Below are 20,626 nucleotides of genomic sequence, written 5' to 3'. Positions count from 1 at the left end.
CATTTTCAAAGCACTGCTACTAGATTATAGTTTTGCTTACGGTCTGACTACTTCACTAGAATGCAAGCTCACTGTGGGCAAAGTTTTGTTCTGTCTTTTTTTCACTGTGGTTTCTTGCATGCTTGGAATATTGCGGATATTTAATGTTCATCAATACGTTTTCATTTAATCATGAACAGGCCGAGGGGGAAGGAACTCAGAGTTTCATATTAGCAGTATTAGACTCATCTTGCTGAAATATAGCTCTGACCATGTATCCCCTGTATGTATGTGCTCTATCTCCCCTACTAGACCGTAAGCTCCTTCTGGGCAGGATCTGTGTCAGACTCGTCTTTGTATTTTCCATAGTACCTATCAATAAATATTTCTTAAATGGACAACAACAACAAAAAAGTTTCATGTTAGCCATGTGTTTATTTTTTTTATTTTTATTTTTTTTTAAAGATTTTATTTATTTATTTGAGACAGAGAGCACATGAGAGGGGTGAGGGTCATAGGGAGAAGCAGGCTCCCTGCCGAGCAGGGAGCCCAATGCGGGACTCGATCCAGGGACTCCAGGATCATGACCTGAGCCGAAGGCAGTCGCTTAACCAACTGAGCCACCCAGGCGCCCAGCCATGTGTTTAGTTGGTCAGATACTGCCAGAGAATTTTCCAAAGCGGACAAACCAGTTTATACCCGTGGAGCAACCCATGAGTTACAGATGCTCCACATCCTTGTCAACACCTGATAATAACTAATCTTTAATTTTAGCCATTCTGGTGTTTGTGTAGTGATACTTTATTGTAGTTTTAATTGCACATCTCTGAGGGGTAATGTTATTTTTATGTTTTTTTTAATTGAAGTTTAATCAACATACAATGATATATTAGTTTTAGGAGCACAATATAGTTGTTCAACAATTCTATACATACTCAGTACTCATCACCCTAACTGTATATTTTATTATTATTTTTTTTAAGATTTTATTTATTGGGGCGCCTGGGTGGCTCAGATGGTTAAGCGTCTGCCTTCGGCTCAGGTCATGATCCCAGCATCCTGGGATCGAGTCCCGCATCGGGCTCCCTGCTCAGCAGGGAGCCTGCTTCTCCCTCTGCGTCTCTCTCTCTCTCTCTGTCTCTTACGAATAAATAAATAAAATCTTAAAAAAAAAAAAGATTTTATTTATTTATTTGACAGAGACACAGCAAGAGAGGGAACACAAGCAGGGGGAGTGGGAGAGGGAGAAGCAGGCTTTCCGCTGAGCAGGGAGCCCGATGCGGGGCTCAATCCCAGGACCCTGAGATCATGACCTGAGCCGAAGGCAGACGCTTAATGACTGAGCCACCCAGGCGCCCCCTAACTGTATATTTTAATCCCCATTCTCTATTTCACTCATCCCCCCACCACCACCTGCAACCACCAGTTTGTTCTCAGTATTTAAAAGTATATTTTTTGTCTTTTTTCTTTGTTTGCTCATTTGTTTTGTTTCTTAAATTCCACATATGAGTGAAATCATATGGTATTTGTCTATGTCTGACTTATTTCACTTAGCACTGTACCCTCCATGTCCATCCATGTTGTTGCAAATGGCAAAATCTCATCCTTTTCTATGGCTGAGTAATGTCCCATTGTATACATGTACCACATCTTCTTTATCCATTCATCTATCAGTGGACACTTGGGTTACCTACACATCTGAGCTATTATAAATAATGTTGCAGTAAGCACAGGGGTGTATATATCTTTTTGAATTAGTGGGTTTTTTTCCTTTGGGTAAATACCCAGTGTGGAATTACTGGATATATGATAATTCTATGTTTAATTTTTTGAGGAAATTCCATACTGTTTTCCACAGTGGCTGCAGCATTTTGCATTCTCATCAGCAATGCACAAAGGTCCCAATTTCTCCACAACTTTATCAACCTTATTTTTTCTGGTTTTGATAATAGCCATCCTAATAGGTATGAAATGGTATCTCATTCTGATCTTGATTTGCATTTCCCTCATGACTAGTGATGTTGAGCGCCTTTTCATGTGTTTACTGCCCATTTATATATCTTCTTTGAAGAAATGTCTATTCAAGTCCTTCACCATTTAAAAAATTGGGTTATCATATTTGTTTTTGAGTTGTAGGGCCTCTTTCTATATTGTGGATGTTAATCCTTTATCAGATATCTGATTTGCAAATGTTTCCTCCCGTTCTGTGAGTCCTTTTTCACAATGTTAAAAGTATCATTAGAAGCACAAAAATGTTCAATTGTGATGAAGTTCAATTTATCTCCTTTTTCTTTTGTTGCCTGTGTTTGTTGTCATATCTAAAGGATACTGGTCTGTAGTTTCATTTTGGTATCAGGATAAACTTGGCCTCATTGAATGAGTTAGGAAGTATTCCTTCCTCTTTGATCTTTTTGGAAGAGTTTGAGAAGGGGTGGTATTAATTCTTCTTTATTATTTTTTTTCTAAAGATTTTATTTTTAAGTAATCTCTACAGCTAATGGGGGTCTCAAACTTAGAACCCCAAGATCAAGAGTCACATGCTCTACCAACTGAGCCAGTCAGGCATCCCTAGGTCTTTAAATGTTTGGTAGAATTCACCCATGAAACCATCCGGTCCTGGGCTTTTTGATTACTGATCAATCTTACTAGTTATAGGTCTATCAGATTTTCTATTTCTTCATGATTGAATCTTGCTAGATTGTGTGTTTCTAGGAATGTGTTCATTTATCTAGGTTACCCAATTTGTTGGTATACAATTGTTCATAGTATGCTTTTATTATCTTTTTTATTTTGATAGAATCAGTAGTAATGTCCTCACTTTTATTCCTCATTTTGTAATTTGAGTCTTTTTCTTTCTTAGTTGATCTAGCTTAAACGTAGGCCAATTTTGCTAATCTTTTTCAAAGAACCAACTTTTGGTCTTGTTGATTGTCTCTATTGTTTCATTCTCTTTCAATCATCTCCATTTTAATCTTTTTATTTTGATCCTTCTGCTAACTTTGGGTTTAGTTTATTCTTCTTCATCCAGTTCCTTAATATGTGAAGTTAGATGGTTTATTTTAAATATTTCTTCCTTTTTAAGGTAAGCATTTACAGCTTTACATTTCTCCCTGAGCACTGGTTTCACTGCATCCCATGAATTTTGGTATGCCATGTTTTAGTTTTCATTTGCCTGAGGTATTTTCTAGTTTTCCTTGCGCTTTCTTCTTTGACCCCCTGATTGTTTAGGAGCATGTTTTTTATTTCCACATATTTGTGAGTTTTCCAGTTTCCCTTCTTGTCATCAATTTCTAGTTTCATTCCACTGTGATCAGAAAAGATGCTCTGCATAATTTCCATCTTTTCAGATTTATTCAGACTTGTTCTGTGGCAAGAGGAGTCCTCCTTCCTCTATTGCAATAATCCTCCTTTTTTATTGCAATAATCCTTTTGAACAAAGTCTCTGTTTAAATCCATTCATTTTTTTATGTGGCAGACTGAAGGATGAAGCCCAGCCTCCTCAGCCTGGCTACAGGGGGCCCTTGGAGAGCAGATGCCAGCCAGAGTTTCCAGGGGGAAAATTAACCTTGTGTCCTTTACCTCAGGTTCCATCTATTGCAGACTGACTGTCCTTGCTCAAAAAGCTGCCAAGTCAACCTCCACTTTCTTGCTTTGTACCTGATGTTATCACTCCCTGGGCTGCTTTTCCTCTCCTCAGCTTGGCCAACTCCTGCTTGCCCCTCAAGGTGGAGCTTGAAAGGAGTTTCCCCTCAAAAGCCTTTTCTAACCCTCTGCCCACCCCTGAGGCAGAGGTCAGAGCTTTCACCCTTGTGTCCTCAGACCATGGGCTCTTCTTATCTGTTTAATATCCTATGCCCATCTTATAGGAGCCTCATCACACTGTGTTTTAATAGATTGTGTATTTCTCTCCCTTCCCTGAACCCCACCGATGAACTTGAGCTCTTCTGAGGCAGAAACTGTATCTTCTTCCCCTTGGTGTTCCCAGAATATAATAGGCATGCAGTAAAAATTTGAAGAATGAAGCAATGGGGAGAAAAGTAGGGATTTCTCAAGGCTTCCTTCATGAATGTTATGCAAAGGAACGGAAATGTACTTAATTGTCTTGTAACTGACCAGGAGTGAAGTGGTGTTTGTGGTAACCTTGAAAAGAAGAACTAGAGAAAGTTGACCATTCTGTTGAAGCATCTGTGTGAGTGCAAAGGAGGGTGGCCCTAACCCAGTGGTTCTCAACCGGGGAACTTTGTGCACCATCTCCCCCTCCACAGACATTTGGCAACGTCTGGAGATATTTTTGGTAGTCAAAAATGGGTAGGGGAAGCTCCTGGCATCTTGTGGGTAGAGGCCAAGGCCGCTGCTTACCATCCTATAGTGCACAGGATAGCCCCCCCCACCATGAAGCATCATTCAGCCCCTTATGCCCAAATATCAATAGCACTGAGGTTGTTAAGCCATGCCCTAATCCAATGCATGGGAAACTGCAGAGCTGGGGTGGGGGGGTGTGACATAGGGAATGCAGCTTGCCTGAGGAGGTGGATATGAGCTGGATCTCAAAGGATAAGTATGTGCCATAAAGATGGAGAAAGGAGACACTCTCACAGTGAGATGAAACCGTGCGAACAAAGTAAGGAGAGCACAACAGGGCATGGGATGTTCCGGGAATGGCAAGGATGTGGCTTAGGTGTGTGAGGGATGGTGGCTGAGAGAAAGGGGTGAGGCAGGTGACAGTGAGATTGTGGAAATTCCTGAGTAGCTCTCCCTGGAATTGACCCCTCATCTGGAGGGAGAGGGGCAGGCATAAAAGGGTGTTTAGCAGGGAAGGGACAGATGGGCTGACAGGGAGCCCAGAGGCTGGGGAGGTAGCTGTTTTAATGAACCTAGGGAAGAAAGGTCAAGTGAGACCTGATCTGGGCATGCAAAGGAGGGGGCAGATCAGGAACTTGGTGACTCATGGGAATGGGCGATGAGAGAGGGGGAAGTGAAACAAAACCCTGGATGTGAAGACTTGAAATAGGCCTTATACTTCTCCTTTGCTCACTTGCACATTAATGGCCTTTCCCTGGGACCACAGGGTTGGTCGCCCACTTGATTAGGGTGCAGTGGAGAAACTGACAACATGTGTCTACAGGTTGAAGCCTACAGGTTGTTCGACCAGTCGAATGATTACCTGGGCAGCATTTGGCCCTTGGCTGAGTGCGCTTTGACCAGGATCCAAGAGCTGCTCACTGCACACCGGGCACAGAACCTCCCTGTGTGCATTAGGTCAGTGCATTCTCAAAACCACCAAATGAGCTAGGGAATGTTGTTATCCTCATTTGAGGGAGAAGCAAGTGGAAGCAGCAATAGGTTAAGTGGTGAAGTGGGCGTTTGAATCCTGGCAAAATGACTTTGAAGAACTTAAATTATTATTTTTTTAATTAAGGGGAAATTCATGTAACATAAAATCAGTGATTTTAAAGTGAACGATTCAGTGGTATTTAGTACATCAAAACGTTGTGTAACCACCACCTCTATCTGATTTTAGAACATTTTCATCACCCCAAAAAGAAACCCTATACCCACAAAACAGTCACCCTCTCCACAGTCCCTGGCAGCCCATAATCTGCTTTCTGTCTCTTTGAATTTACCTATTTTACATATTTCATATAAATGGAATCATACAATAAGTGACCTTTGTGTCTGGAGTACTTCACTTAGCATATTTTTGAGGTTCGTGTATGTTGTATGTATCAGGGCTTCAGCCTTTTTTATGACTGAATAATATTCCGTTATATGGATAGACCACATTTTGTTTACCCATTCATCCGTTGATGGGCATTTGGGTTGTTTCCGCCTTTTAGGTATTATGAAGGGGCTTAAACTTTTTTTTTTTTTTAAAGATTTTTTATTTATTTATTTGACAGAGAGAAACACAGCGAGAGAGGGAACACAAGCAGGGGGAGTGGGAGAGGGAGAAGCAGGCTTCCCGCGGAGCAGGGAGCCTGATGCGGGGCTCGATCCCAGGACCCTGGGATCATGACCTGAGCCGAAGGCAGCCGCTTAACGACTGAGCCACCCAGGCGCCCCAAGGGGCTTAAACTTTTAATCACTGTCCCCTACCACCTTCACAAAGACCACTAAGACGGTCTCTAGACCCGTGGATTAAAGCTATGGTGGAGAGATGAACGGGATCTGTGGGGATCCAGAAGAGGGAGTTCCAGAGTCTTCCCCAGGATAGCAGGAAGGGGGGCAAGAAGGCTTCATGCTGGAAGTTGAGCCTTGAGTACTACTGGACCTGGTTGCTCCTTGGGGCACTTTATACCACGCCCAAGGGGACCTCACGGCCTCCAGTGGGGGAGGAAAAGTTGCAGACTCACCAGATTCAGGAAGTGGTTCAGATAGTGTCCTCTTAGAGGAACAGCCAGAGAGGAGTGTAAACCGGTGTCTATGAGATTGGAGAAGAGGAAGAGGCCTGTTTCACAAGAGCCCAGTGAGTACCAGACCAGAAACTGTGTTCTGGTGGGAAGCTGCAGTTAATGGAGGCATGGGAGCATGATGCTCTCCTTGCCAAGATGGTGGGTATCAGGCGGCATGCCCTGTGGAACATTCCCACATCCTGGATGGAGAACCAAGGGGAGAACCAGACTTGAGGGGAGACATGGAGCCAGTTTGGGATGCATTGAAAGTGAGGAGCCTGTGGTCCTTCAGGGAGACATGTCCAAAAAGACATAGGGATTTAGAGTCCAGGAGAGAGCCCTGGGCTGGAAATACAAGCTGGAGGCCCCAGCAGAACCCAGGCATGTCGTCCCCTTGCACTCAAGTGCAAGGCATTTCAAAGGTCTCGTGAGCCCACTTCATGTGCTGTGTCCAAGGCTGGGCTCTGAAAACACAGAGCCGGACATACTCCCTGCCCTGGGGGAGCTTATAGTCTGGTGGAAATCAGAGTTAGATAATTACAAGATAATCTTTTAAAAATCTTTTTTTAAAAACGATTTTATTTATTTATTTAAGAGAGAGCGCACGCGCGAATTGGGGCGGGCAAAGGGAGAGAGAAGGGAAGAGAAGCAGACTCCCCTGAGCCCGGCGCTGGGCTTGGTCCCGACCCTGAGTTCATGACCTGAGCAGAAACCAAGAGTCCTACGCTTAACTGAATGAGCCACCCAGGTGCCCCATCTTTTAAAAAAATCTTAATGTAAATTTTGTTAAAGAGTACTTTTCACAGAAAAGACAGAAAAGGGCACAAATCACAAATGTTTTACTAAAAAATCTTTCAGAGAGTGACCACATCTGAGCAGTTAGGACCCAGATCAAGATACAGATCTTTACCAAAAGACCCCAGGAGGTCCTCACTGGCCCCTTCCTGTCACTACCCCCCAACGGTAATCAGTATCTGGACTTCAAATACCAAAGATTAGTTTTGTCTGTTTCTAAACCTTACATCAAAGATGTCACATAGTGAGGACTCTTCTGTCTGGATTCTTTCACATTATGTTTGCAAGATTCTTACATGTTGTACAAAGTTGCTATTTGCTTCTTCCATTGCATGAATACTCCGCAGTCTGTCTACCTATCTTACTGTTATGGGCATTTGGGCAGGTTCCATTTTTTCATGGCAACCATGGCAGCCATGAACATTCTCATACGCATTTGGCGAACATTTGTATGCACTTCTGTTGGATACACACCTTGGAGTGAAATTGCTGGCTCCGTGCTCAGTTGTTAGTAGAGAGTGACAAACATTTTTCCAAGGGGGTTGTACCAATTCTCACTCCCCCCACCCCTGGCAATGTATGAGAGTTCCAGATGCTCCACATCTTCACCAACACTTGATATTCTTGCACAGGGGCCATGCTAATCTTCTCTGTATCTTTCCAATTTTAGGATATGTGCTGCTGAAGCATACTTGATACTCTTTAAGAAAAAAATTTTATTGTGGCAAAGTATAACATAAAACTTACTGTTTTCAGTGTACAATTAGTGGAATTAAGTGCATTCACATTGGGCAACCATCACCATCATCCATTCCCTAGATGGATGAAATTCTGTACCCATTAAATATTAATTGTCCATCCACTCCTCCAACCGCCCAACCCCTTGGTAACCACTACATATTACTCTTTTTTTTGTGGTAAAAAAAAAAACAACATAAAATTTACCATCTTAAATATTTTTAAGTGTGTGGTACAGTAGTGTTAACTACATGCACATCATTAAGCTCTAGGAAATCTTCATCATGCAGAACTGAAACTCTACCTACTGAGAAGCAGCTTCCTACTTCCCCTCCCCTAGAGCCCCCTCTACCTTCTGTTTTAAGAATTTGATTACTTTAGATACTTGGTATAACTGGAATCATGCAGTATTTGTCTTTTGGTGATGGCTTATTTCAATTAGTGTAATGTCTTCAACACTTGATATTCTTTTTTTTTTTTTTTTTTTTTAAAGATTTTATTTATTTATTTGACAGAGAGAGACACAGCGAGAGAGGGAACACAAGCAGGGGGAGAGGGAGAAGCAGGCTTCCGGCAGAGCAGGGAGCCCGATGCGGGGCTCGATCCCAGGACCCTGGGATCATGACCTGAGCCGAAGGCAGACACTTAACGACTGAGCCACCCAGGCGCCCCAACACTTGATATTCTTGATAATTGCTTTTATTATTTTAGCCAATGTGGTGGCCTTTCAGTGGCCCAGCACTGGAGTCTTTACTCACATTTCCTTGACAACTACTGATGTTACCCACCTTTCTATATGCCTATGGGCCCTTTGAATATTGCTTTTTTATTGGGTTGTCTGCCTTTTTTTTTTTACTGATTTTCGGAAGATCCTTATGTATTCTTATTATACTGCAGATGAATCCTTTGTTAGATACGTATATTGAGAAATATCTACTCCTGCCAGAGAGTTACATTTAGAAATAGATTTACTTTTAAAAATAATACATGACACCTCCCCCCCCAAAAAAGAGAAAAGAAAACAAAAGACAAAATAATATATGTTCAAACGTTGATATCTCCCTCCATCCTGAGATAAACTTAACACATAAGGATATACTTAACAATGCCAATGATGCATTTTTTCCCACTGAACAATGTGCCCAATGAATATTATCCCCCATTTTACAGAGGAAGGAACACAGGAAGGCATGGGGAGGTGAAGTGGCTTGCCTGATGTTTGAACACAGGAATCTGTGACTTTCAGCCACCCCAAGGAGTGTCACATTCCCATTTATAAACTTTGGCTCAGAGGGCTGTCAACTTCTAAGGAATCAGCGTCTGACATACATTTCTTCAGAGATGTCCTGTCCAGGCTCCAGTCAGAGCTGGCCCTCCTGGAGGCAGGGGGCGGGTTGGGGTCGTCATTTCTGGATCTTGATCTCTGCATACTCAGGGGTCTCCCGGTCCTGAAAGTTGTGTGGCTTCAGCCCGTGGAAGCTGAGGCTGGCGTAGTGGAGCTCCTGCTCCTTCTCAGATGGGGAGGTGGCCCCAGCTGGGGGCAAGGGGTCTGAGAGGCTGTCTGACCAGGGTTTGCTCAGGTGATCCTGAGTGGAATGAAGGAAAGGCACTGGAGCTGGCCTTTGAGTCTGGACAAGGGAAGTGGGGGCTGGGGGGCACTTACCCATTTATCCACTTCATGCCCATTTCCTGAGCATCCATCCATCCATCCATTCATTCACTCATTCATTCATGTGGATCTTTAACACATTTTCATCATAATGGCATTGAATCCTTACAACTCCCCCCACTCCCCTGTGGCTAATATAACTGTTATCCCCATTTTACAGATATGAAAACAGAGTAAGCAAGGTCAAGAAACTCTTCAGCACACATGACCTCTGACCTCAGACAACCTGTCAGGGCAAGGAGACAGTGTCATTGTCACACATACATACACAGACACGCAAATGATCTAATTGCAATTTGTGATCTGATGCACAGAAGCAGCACTCACTCAGGGGCTCCCAGGGTGCTGGGGACAGGCCTGTGATTATCACAGGGAGGCGTGACGACAGTCTGCCTGCACAGGGCAGGGGAATATTTAAACTGGAGCGTGAAAAGTGATTAGGGGTCTGGCCAATGCAAATGCGGAGGGTCAGAGGAAATCATGCATGCAAAGGCACAAAGTCACAGAGAACGAGCACGTGAAACACGGCAATTCTGAGCAGAGGTGTACCACGAGTATGAAATAAACCCTGGATTTCAAAGGCTTAGTGTGAAAAGAAGAAGAAAACGAAGGAAGAATGCAGACTATCTCATTAGTAATCTGTACATTGATTCTTGATGATATGATGGTGAAATAATATTTTGAATATATTGGGTTAAATAATATATTACATTAAAATTGATCTCATGCTTCTTTCTACTTTTTAAATGTGGCCATTAGTAAATTTTAAGCTATGTGTGTGGCTCACATTATCTTTCTGTTGAACCATGCTGATCTAGGCAGTGGGGAGAAAGCACAGGGGTTGCAGGTGTTTGGGGAATTTCTTGCCCAAATCTTGGGAGGAGAGGTGGAGAGGTGGAGTCGTGGAGGTGAGGCCAGTGGCCCAGGAGGGAGACAGTGAGGGCTCAGCAGAGAAGGGGCTAAATGGAAAAAAAAGCTTTGCTAAAAAGGGAAATGGGTGGGACTTGGCCCATCACTGGCTCTGGTGGTTGGAGGAGAGGGGAGAGGAAAAGGTGGCTCTGGGGTCTCTGAGTTGAGTGCAGCCAGAAATCCCGGGGAGGACCAAATTTTGGGGGTTGGTGAGGGACTCATCTTTTGGCATGCTGAGTGAGCTGCCCCACGGTCCATCCCAGGAGAGGTGTCCAGGTGGGACGCCAGATAGAAAGAGAGGCCCTGGCCACTCACCTGGGAGATGGTATTCAAGGCCGGATGGATGCCATCCCTGCACGCTGCTTTCTGGTTGGATTTCTGCCTGTAGGTCTTCACTCTGAGGGGAGAGATCAGGGCCTTTCAGCCTGGCTGCTCACTGCTGGGAGCCTGGAAGGATGACTGACTGAGGCAGGGCATGAAGGCTGATGTTTGGCTGCAGACACCAGGAGGAGAACACATGCTCCCTCCTCCCTGACAGAGGGAACCCCTTGTGGGGAAGAGACCACTCCCGGCCTCCATGTCAGGAGGCTAGATTCCTGATGCCTCTTGGACGAATTGTACTCTTCTCTGGCTGCATCACCTCGCCAGGTTTCTTCAGCTCTGGGCTTTGAGTTTGGGAGATTCTTTGAGTCCCCTCCCTGCCCAACCTCATGAGGCCTTCACCCAAACCAGGGCCACCACTCACGCGAAGAAGATGATAAGGCAGAGACAGAGAGCAAGCAGGGCTGTGACTCCAGCTCCCCAGATGGCCCCCTGAATCACACCTGTCCTGGGCCCTGGTCTCCCTGCAGGTAAGAGACCTGGGGTAAACTCCAGTCCTGCCAAGCTGGCACCTGAGCATCCAGCCTTCTGGAATCCATGACGAGGGGTGTGCCCACTTCTACCCAGGACTGGCTCCTTTGTCCCCCACCCCTCTCCGTGATCCCAGCCTCCTGTTTCCCTGGCCCCTTCCTCAACCCCTCCCCCGCCAACCTACAGATGACTCTGACCTCTAGTGCCCCTTTGTCTGAGTCAGAGCCACTTCTCTCCTCAACGTCTTCTAGGGTCCTGGTTCATGCGCCCCCTCCCCTGGGCATCACCCTTCATACCTCCCTGACCTGGCAGCACCAGGATAGCCATGCTCTGTTTCCCGTGGGCGTTCCGGGCCTCGCAGCTGAGTCTGAGGCCGGAGCCCAGCGGCCCGCTGAGGCTCAGGGAGCTGTTGGCCCAGGGCCCCTCAGAGCTGGAGGTGATGGTCCAGGAGGCGTTGCTGTGGTTCCCCTCCAGCAGCCCCTCCCCCAGCCGCCAGCGCAGGGTGGGGGCCGGCTGGGCTCGGGAGGAACAGCTGCAGTGCAGCCCCTCGCCCTCCCAGGAGCAGGAGGGAGCAAACAGCTTCGGGGGGTCTGTGGGAAGACAACAGAGTATCAGAGGAAGACCCCTCCCCAGGGCCCAAGCATCCTTCCCCCCAGGTGTGTTCCAACTCACTCTTCACAAGGAGGCTCAGGGATGCTTCCAGGGACCCCAACAGGTGCTGAGCTCTGCAGACGTATCGCCCATGGTCCCCCAGTTCCACCCGGGGCAACTCCAGGACCCCAGGATTTGAGGGTTGTGAGGGCTGCAGGGTCAGGCTACCCCGGGTCCAGCTCACCCTAGCAGAAGGGTTGCTGTCGTCGATGCAGACCAGGTGCAGGGGCTGGCCCTCCTGGACTGGGAGAGACGAACCGTTGCCCAGAGCCTCAAGTCCTGGAAAGACAGAAAGAAAGCTAAGCCCTGGCCCTCACTAGGGGTGTTCTCTGTCTCTCTGTCTCTTTCTCTGTCTCTCTTTTCCTCACATCATGTAAATCTGTTTCTTCTCTTCCACTGCATGATCATTCGGTCAGCCGAAGGGGACAGGGCTGAGAGCACCCACCACAGCCTTTGCAAGAGGCCCGGGTGCGTTCTGTCTTCCACTAAGTTCACTAAGACCTGTCTAATTTAGTTGTGTCTGAGAGTCCACAGTCTTGTGAGCGAGACACCCAGAATCAGGTGTCATCAAGCAGCATGATGTGTTTTGTGATGGGGGTACAGTGTGCTCGGGGAACCCTGAGGATGGGAGTTCAGTGAGATTGTCAGGTCAGGGAGGGCTTCCTGGAGGAGGAGAGGCTTTTTAAAGTGGAGCATGAGAGGGTCCGGGAGCTGGCATGGAAGGACATTGCTGGAGGCAGGCACAGAAAGTGCAGCTATAGCTAGGGTGTGAAACGGCCCTGCATGCTCAGGGAAGAACAGATAGTCTGTAAGCCTTGAGCGAATGTGTATGTTTGGGAGTGTTGACATATGATGCTACTGAGGATTCAAAAATAATAACAGATTGGGGAAAGACAGAGGTATGAAAGGAAATATTGATGCATGTAACTGGTTTACTGGTATGTGTTTAACAACCAACTCATTGGGGAGGGGAGGGAAAAAATTTCTGATTTGCCAATTTCCTTGGCATAAATACTTCCTTCTTGGCCAATTTCAAGCACCCAACTAAATGTCACTGAACGCAGAATTGGGAAAACATGGACACAATTGGCTCTTGCCAGCCAGTGAGAGCCAATTCCAGTACGCCACTGAATGCAAGACCTCCCCTCAAAAAACCATGTTTTTGTCTAACAAAGTCACCATATACTAAGTCAAAAGGCCCTTATTAGACTGGAAATAAATCCCTTCAACTAACACACAGCTGACTTCTTTAATGTAAAAAGAGCTTCTTCAAATCATTAAGAAAAAGTCCACAAAGAAATACAAATGATTCTTAAACCATGAAAGATACACAACCTGTTTACAAAATGGTAATTCAAGTTAAAAGGACAGTGAATTCACTTAAGATATCAGCAAGGATGAAAATGTTCAGCGGGTTGGGATTATAAACAGAACAACTTCCATGCAGCGTGATTTGGCAGTAGCTGTAGAGATCACAAACCTACCCTTTGATTTGGGACTTTTCTAGAAAAATTATCTTACAGACACATGCACACATATGGGGAATGTTTATACAACTTATTTGTTGCAGTATTATTTGCCTTAACAAAAATCTGGAAACTCCATGGCTTTCCACCAATGGGGACTCATTAAGTAGTTTACAGTATAATATACTTCTAATTGGAAGACCATGGAATCTTCAGTAAGAACGAGGAAGTTTTCCTATGTACGCATGGAGACAGTAATGTACCAACGTCACTTACTTAGTTGGGACAAATGCGTCATGGCAGTATTAAGACTTTTAAAGACAAGGAAAGCTAGACGAGGGCTTTATGGAAACTCTCTGTACAATGTAAACCTAAAATTACTCCACCATGAAAAATTTATTAAAAAATAATAGCTAAGTGAGGGGCACCTGAGTGACTCAGCCGGTTAAGTGACCAACTCTTGATTTAGGCTGAGGTCTTGATCTCAGGGTCCTGGGATCAAGCCAAGCCCTGTGTCATAGGGCTCCGGGCTCAGTGGGGAATCTGCCTGAAGATTCTCTCTCTCCCTCTCCCTCCACCTCTCCCCCAGCTCCAAAGCATGTGTGTGTGCACGCGCACGTGTGCTCTCTTTAAAATAAATAAATAAATCTTTTAAAAAAATGATAGTTAAGTGAAATAAGTCAGCTGGAAGAAAGACAAATACCAGGTGATTTCACGCATATGGGGAAATTAAGAAACGAAACAAACAAGCAAAGGCAAAAGAGAGGGAGAGAGAAATCAAGAAACAGACTCTTAACTATACAGAACAAACTGATGGTTACTGGAAGGGAAGGAGTGAGGAATGGGGAATCGGGTAAAGGGGACTGAGGAGGGCACTTGTGATGAGCACCAGGTGATGGATGGAAGTGATGAATCACGATATTGTATACTTGAAACTAATATTGCACTGTACGGTCACTAACTGGAATTTGAATTAAAACTTAAAAAAATAATAAAGGCGCAGAGTGTGTATGCAGCATGATGTGTACATATGTGTGTGTCTTTAAACGCAGATGCGTAGATTATATTTGGAGAAATAACCAAGAGGGGAGGTACACAGGTGCTGAACGTTATTTTATTCTTACTCAGTTTTGCTGGGGACTGGACTGTGTTCCCTTCAAGATCATATGTCCAAGCCCTAACCTCCAATATGGTGGTATTTGGAGGTATTTAGATGGGTCTTTGGGAGGTGATTAGGGTTAGGTGAGGTCATGAGAGTAGGGGCCTCGGGATGGTATTAGTGCTCTTTTTTTTTTTAAGATTTTATTTATTTATTTGTCAGAGAGAGAGAGAGAGAGCACACAAGCAGGGGAAGCAACAGGCAGAGGGAGAAGCAGGCTCCTCGTTGAGCAAGGAGCCAGATTCAGGACTCGAACTCAGGACCCTGGGATCATGACCTGAGCCAAAGGCAGACGGACACTTAACAGACTGAGCCACCCAGGCGTCCCTGGATTAGTGCTCTTATAAGAAGAGATACCAAAGAACTCTCTCTCTTAGTTGTGTGAGAGAAAACACCACCAGAAACCAGCTGTTTACCAGGGAGTGATCTCTCACCGGGAGCCACATTGGCTGGACCCTTGACGTTGGACCTGCCTCCAGAAATATGAGGAATAAATGTCTGATGCTTAAGCCCCTCAGTCTGTGGTATTTTGTTATGGCAGCCTGAGCAGACCAAGATACATTTTATGCTTACTGTTTTAAACAATAACATTATAATGTGGAAGAGAATTGCAGGAGTGGGCAGGGTCCAGATCTGAGGGGAATGGGGCAAGGTTTGGGAGGGGAACATAGCTGGGGCACTGGGGACGGCCACGCCATCAGGCTTGGAGGTCATGCAATACCCTTGAGAGCAGGGTCAGTGGTGGGCAGAAGCCAGTTTGTATGCTGAGGAGCCAGTGGGGTGCCCCCCACCTCTGCTGTCCCCACACCTGATCTGAGCCTTTCTCCCACCTGACTTCTGAAACCCCAGCTCTGCTCTGAAGGGCGGAGACAGACGCTGCTTGCACCACAGCCCAAGAGGAAAGGTTGTACCCTACCTGTTCCTTCTCTTCGGAACACACTGATGGTCAGGTTCTGGGGTGCATCTGACAGATAGACATAATTGTTTTCAGAGGCAGGAAGGTGGATGTTGGCCCTTTTCTCCCAGAAACTTCAGAAATGAGAAAGGTGTGGTGTCGGGTGTTTTCTTTCCTTCCTCCCCAGGATTCTAGACCCTGCCTCCCTCTCCCCAACACCCACCGCCCTCAGGGACCCTGGCGTTCTGGCCTGGCACTCACAGGACACGTTGAGCTGGATGGTCCTCTCCACGCTCACACCAGCTCCGGGGAGGGTCACTCGACAGGTAAGGTTGGTGCCGTGGTCCTGGGGCCTTGGGGTGAGGGTGAGCACGGAGGAGTGGGGAGTCTTGGAGCCCCTGGAGGTGAGGGCGACCCCGATCCAGGAGAAGGTGGGGGGTGTCCTGCTCTCACAGGCCCATGGCACACTACAGGTAATGTTCTTGGGGTGGCCAGATTCTAGGGGCCCCTGGATGTGGATGTCAGGGATCTGTGTCAGAGCTGAGGAGGAGAGAGACAGAGATCCTGGAGTGGGACCCTCAGTGTGCCCCTGGAAGCAGCCTCTACCCCAGGTCAGCCGTCTCCTCCCAGCCAGGACGGAGATCAGGGGGTCCCTTCCCAGCCCTGCCCCAGGAGCCCTCAGGATCCATGCATGGGACATGTGTCCTCTCCTTGACCCCGTTCCTTACCCGTCACACGCACAGAGAGCTGGTTCTGTAGGTAATTATATTTCACATAAGACCCTCTCTCCACCCTAAAGAAGTATGTCCTCGAGTCCCTTCTCTGTGCATCTCTGATGTCCAGGGAGCAGTTGGAGTCCCGGGGGTTCCCGAGGAGGTGGAATCGGCCCTGGGTCTCCTCCTGCACTTCTCGATCGGGGTTGTTGGTGGCCACTAGAACATCCTGGCTGTGATCACTCCCTTCCTGGAACCAGTAGCCATAAGCTGGGTCATCGTCAGTGTATCCTTGTTGCGGGTGGGAGAATTTGCAGGGCACATGCACACACAGGCCCTCCTGCACCTTCACAGTCTCCGGCACTTGCAGCTGGAACATTGAACGCTGAGCCAGGGACCCTGTGGGGAATCGAAGGTCAGCAGCAGCCCCCGCCCACCTGGCCCCCTCCCCTCGGCCCACTCACCTGCCCACAGCAGGGGCAGAAAAAGCGGTGGCAGCAGCAGCAGCAACAACTTTGGGGTAAGAGTCATGGTGCTTTGGTGTCACAGGACAGAGAGGAAGCCCCAGTAGGAAGCCTAGGGCTGATGTCTGAAAAGTGACTGACCACAGGAGAGGAAGTTGACGCCAGCACACTGTCGTGACAGCATGGACCTTGAAGATACCTTGAAGATTTACCACTCCTACTTTCCAGGGTCCCCGCCATCCACCGCCCCCCACCCCCGGTCCCTGCCCATGGCCTCTGTTCCCACCAGGAAGGCAGACACTACCTGGCCAATTACAGCTTCTAGAAGCCCCAGAGGGTCAGTCCTGCCAGTTGTGGGACACAGCAGGGGTGAGCAGGGGAACCTTGAGGCATGAAAGATGGGGATCGGTTCCCCCCCACCCCAGGTGAGGGAGGTGATGTGTAATTAATCAATGAGCACGACACTTGCATCATGAACATCTCTTCCTTTTAGGGCCATGGAGTCAAAGGGGAAAGGGACAGACTCTCTCTCTGTTCTTCAGAACTTCCCTAACACCCAAGGAGACAGAGAAACTCCAGGCTACAGCAGCTCCTATTGGTACAGTGTGAGCTGGTAGAAGGATAGGCAGGAGTTTGTAGGAAACGCCATTGCTCTGTGCGACTAGAAGGCGAGTTCCCAGGTATGAATGGCCGGAGTGGACGGGGGACCAGGACTCCCAGGGGGTCTGGGGCTTGCTGGCTGGCTCCCAGCCCCCTGCTCCAGGCATACCGTGGTGTTGCCCGCACCAGGCCACGCCTGAGAGCTGGGCATTTGCAGGAAGATGATAGCACAGCATGACGTTGAGGGAGAATGCCCAGCTGTGCTTGGCCCTCCTCCCCTCCAAGCCTCAGTTTCCCCAGAGGTCACATGGTGGGATTGCAATACTCAACTCTTGTCTGTGGGAGAATGTGAGGACAGCGGTGGGCATTTTCTGCAGACTTGGGTGTGGCCATCTTGCACATCAAATACCTGGCCCTGTGTCACTCTGAGTCCTGCTTTTGGTAAGAAGGTCCTGGTGGTCAGCTCTGCCCTGGGGCTCCTTCATCTGAGGCCTCCCACGAAGGGATCATGTGTACCAGATGGCTTCAGGCTCGGGCCCGTCTCCCTCATGCTCACTGTGCTGTCTTGGGAAGGGGTTTAACTCTGCATAGCTGGATACCTATACTCACAGGGTGTTATGGGCTGAATTGTGTCACCCTAAAATTCATATGTTCATTTCCTAACCCTCAGTACCTCCAAATATGACTGTCTTTGGACATAGGTCTTTAAAGAGATAATTAAGGTAAAATGAGGCCATTGGGGTGGGCTCCAGTCCAAGAGGACTGGTGCCTTTATAAGAAGAGGGGATTAGGAGCGGCGCCTGGGTAGCTCAGTCGGGGAAGCATCTGCCGTTGGCTCAGGTCATGATCCCAGGGTCCTGGGATGAAGTCCTGCATCGGGTTCCCTGCTCAGCGGGGAGCCTGCTTCTCCCTCTCCCCCCACTCATTCTCTCTCTCTAAAAAATAAATATAATCTAAAAAGAAGAAGAAGAAGAGGAAAGAAGAGGAAAGAAGAAGAAGAAGAAGAAGAAGAAGAAGAAGGAGGAGGAGGAGGAGGAGGAGGAGGAGGAGGAGGAGGAGAAGGAGAAGGCGCGCCTGGGTGGCTCAGTCGTTAAGCGTCTGCCTTCGGCTCAGGTCATGATCCCAGGGTCCTGGGATCAAGCCCCACATTGGGCTCCCTGCTCTGCAGGAAGCCTGCTTCTCCCTCTCCCACTCCCCCTGCTTGTGTTCCCTCTCTCGCTGTGTCTCTCTCTGTCAAATAAATAAATATAATCTTTAAAAAAAAAAAAAAGAAGAAGAGGAAGAAGAAGAAGAAGGAGAAGAAGAAGAAGGAGGAGGAGAAGGGATTAGGACACAGACACGTACAAACAGGAGACCACATGAGCACAGGGTGGGGAACCAGCCACCTGCAAACCAAGGAGAGAGGCCTCAGAAGGAACCAGTTCTGCCCACAATGTCTGGCCTCCAGAGCTGTGAGAAAATGAACTTCTGTTAGTTAAGCCACCTGGTCGGTGTACTTCGTTATGTTAACCCCAGTAAACCAATGCATGGGGTTTTCAAGAAGACGGATGTGTTCATACAGGTCAAGTGCTCTGTGCAGGTGGTCTGGCCCACTCTGGACACAGTCCACACAGTGGCCAGTTTGTAGGATGGGGCCACTCCCGGGACGGAGGGGAAGGGAAGGGACAGGTTTGGTAATTGGAAGAAACATCTGCTGTTCTTCTGTGCTCTGATCTCTGCCTTGCTCTTACTTAAACCCGGGCACACTTCTTCTCTCCCCAGGACAGGACGGTGTCCCTGGGCCTCTGCTCCAGCTGGCCTCTCTGCTGGCTGAGCCCATCCTCCTGCACCTGGGCGCCTGTCTCCCGTTTGTTGAGCGGTGGGTCCTGGGGGCTGGGCTGAGGTAAGGCTGACCTTGGTCTATTGGTCTATTTGGCCTGAGAACCAGGGCCCCAGGCTTCCCAGGGCAAAGCTCCCAGCATGAGGAGCCAATGGTTAATGCCTCGCCTTCCGTGGCTGTGGTGGAAGTTCTGCATGAGTGTGTGTTGTGTGTGTCTGTGGCACGTGTGTCCGTGTAGATGTGTGTGTGTTTGTGTCCGCAGTCTCTGTGTGTGTCTGTGGTGCGTGTGTATTTCTTTGGTCTGTGTACATACGTGTGTGTGTTCTGTGTTTGTGGTCTGTGGGTACCTGTCTGAGGTGTGTGTGTGTCTGTGTGTATATGTGTGTGTGTGATTTCTCTGTGTGTATATGTGCGCACACTCGAACGTCATTTTCTCAATGACGATATCCGCAGACAACATATTGGAGAGTATAATCCATTTCATATTCCCTCTGTATCTTTCTCTTTTGTTTTTCTTCAAACTCCTTATCACGAATCAACGTAACACATGGTCTACTTAATTATTCCTTGTCTGTCTCTCCTGCCATTAAAATATAAGCTTCACAAGGGATCCTGTTTCTCCCATTTACTGCTGAGTCCACTCTGGCTAGAAAAATGCTTGGCATACATTAGGTGATCAATGAATATTTACTTTAAGAATTGTAAGGATATTAGGACGCCTGGCTGGCTTGGTTGGTGGAGCATGTGACTCTTGATCTTGGGGTTGTGGGTTCAAGCCCCATGTTGGGTGTAGAGATTACTTAAAAAATAAAATCTTTATTTAAAAAAAGAGTTGTAAGGATATTTAGAATAAGCAAAATAAGATTTCTGGCTGTCTCCAATGAAAAAATATGTATTCTTTAGAGCATACCTTTCTGGGGTTACCTGACTCTAGCATTTTATCACCCTTGAACTATTTTAAATGCTATAATTTATAGATAACTAATAGCAATGCAAATAATTCTTGTCCATAGACATACATATACGTTCTGTCTGCTGGTGGGGAGATTTGAATCCCCCCACCAAGCCACTTTTACATGCATTCACAAATTCATTTCAATATTCCCTTGCTCCATATAAATTTGGGCATCTTTAATTTCTGCCCTGGTTCCCTCATTCATAATGAGTTAAATGAAATGGGGAATTGCTGTTCAATGGGTATAAAGTTTCAGTCCTGCAAGGTGAAAAATTTCTAGAGATCCTCTGTACAACACAGTACTTATAGTTAACACTAGTGTATACTTAACATTTTGTTAGGAGGATAGATCTGATGGTATGTGTTTTTTTGCCACAATAAAAAATCTTTAACACATGTTTATTTTATATCTATGAGGGTCATGATCTTGCCTTAAAAAAAATCTTCCTTTGACAGAATAAAAAACAAATTTGTTTGCGCCTCTGTGCATGTGTTGTCTTTTTGGCTTGTGGTGCGTTCTAGGTATTAGAACCTGGTCCCTGCCCCCTGAGCCAAATAAGATGGACCATG

General features: G+C 46.8%; 1 protein-coding gene and 1 non-coding gene across 3 annotated transcripts; both read right to left on the bottom strand.

Moving 5' to 3' along the window:
* Positions 1–7,752: 7,752 nt before the first annotated feature.
* On the bottom strand, positions 7,753–7,856 carry LOC118543284 (U6 spliceosomal RNA). Its single transcript, XR_004920991.1, has one exon. It is a non-coding gene; the product is annotated as a U6 spliceosomal RNA (small nuclear RNA).
* A 6-nt stretch (positions 7,857–7,862) lies between these two features.
* Positions 7,863–16,800, bottom strand: LOC118543252 (sialic acid-binding Ig-like lectin 5). 2 transcript variants are annotated; one of them, XM_036104103.2, is made up of 9 exons: positions 16,683–16,800; positions 16,234–16,617; positions 15,767–16,045; positions 15,527–15,574; positions 12,007–12,264; positions 11,631–11,924; positions 11,228–11,327; positions 10,798–10,879; positions 7,863–9,490 (listed from the first exon to the last, which is right to left on the bottom strand). In XM_036104103.2, the coding sequence occupies exons 1-9, from the start codon at positions 16,747–16,749 to the stop codon at positions 9,308–9,310; spliced, it is 1,695 nt and encodes a 564-aa protein (XP_035959996.2). In that variant the 5' UTR covers positions 16,750–16,800; the 3' UTR covers positions 7,863–9,307. The 2 variants fall into 2 exon arrangements, with proteins under 2 accessions (XP_035959996.2, XP_035959997.2); XM_036104104.2 differs by having other exon boundaries at positions 11,640–11,924.
* Positions 16,801–20,626: the final 3,826 nt, after the last annotated feature.

The sequence above is a fragment of the Halichoerus grypus genome, chromosome 15, assembly GCF_964656455.1.
Source record: "Halichoerus grypus chromosome 15, mHalGry1.hap1.1, whole genome shotgun sequence".
Classification (NCBI taxonomy): domain Eukaryota; kingdom Metazoa; phylum Chordata; class Mammalia; order Carnivora; family Phocidae; genus Halichoerus; species Halichoerus grypus.
Note: the sequence above shows the minus strand (reverse complement) of the source record. Positions and strands in the feature narration are given on the sequence as shown.

Bases quoted from the DNA above. Each gene is read 5' to 3' on its own strand.
- LOC118543252 (XM_036104103.2), bottom strand. From the start codon at position 16,749: ATGACTCTTACCCCAAAGTTGTTGCTGCTGCTGCTGCCACCGCTTTTT. The intron at 12,265-15,526 runs GTAGGGTACAAC...CTGTCTTTCCAG, and splicing joins GTTCCGAAGAGAAGGAACAG to GACTTGAGGCTCTGGGCAAC. The intron at 9,491-10,797 runs GTGAGTGGCCAG...CATTCCACTCAG, and splicing joins CCTTGAATACCATCTCCCAG to GATCACCTGAGCAAACCCTG.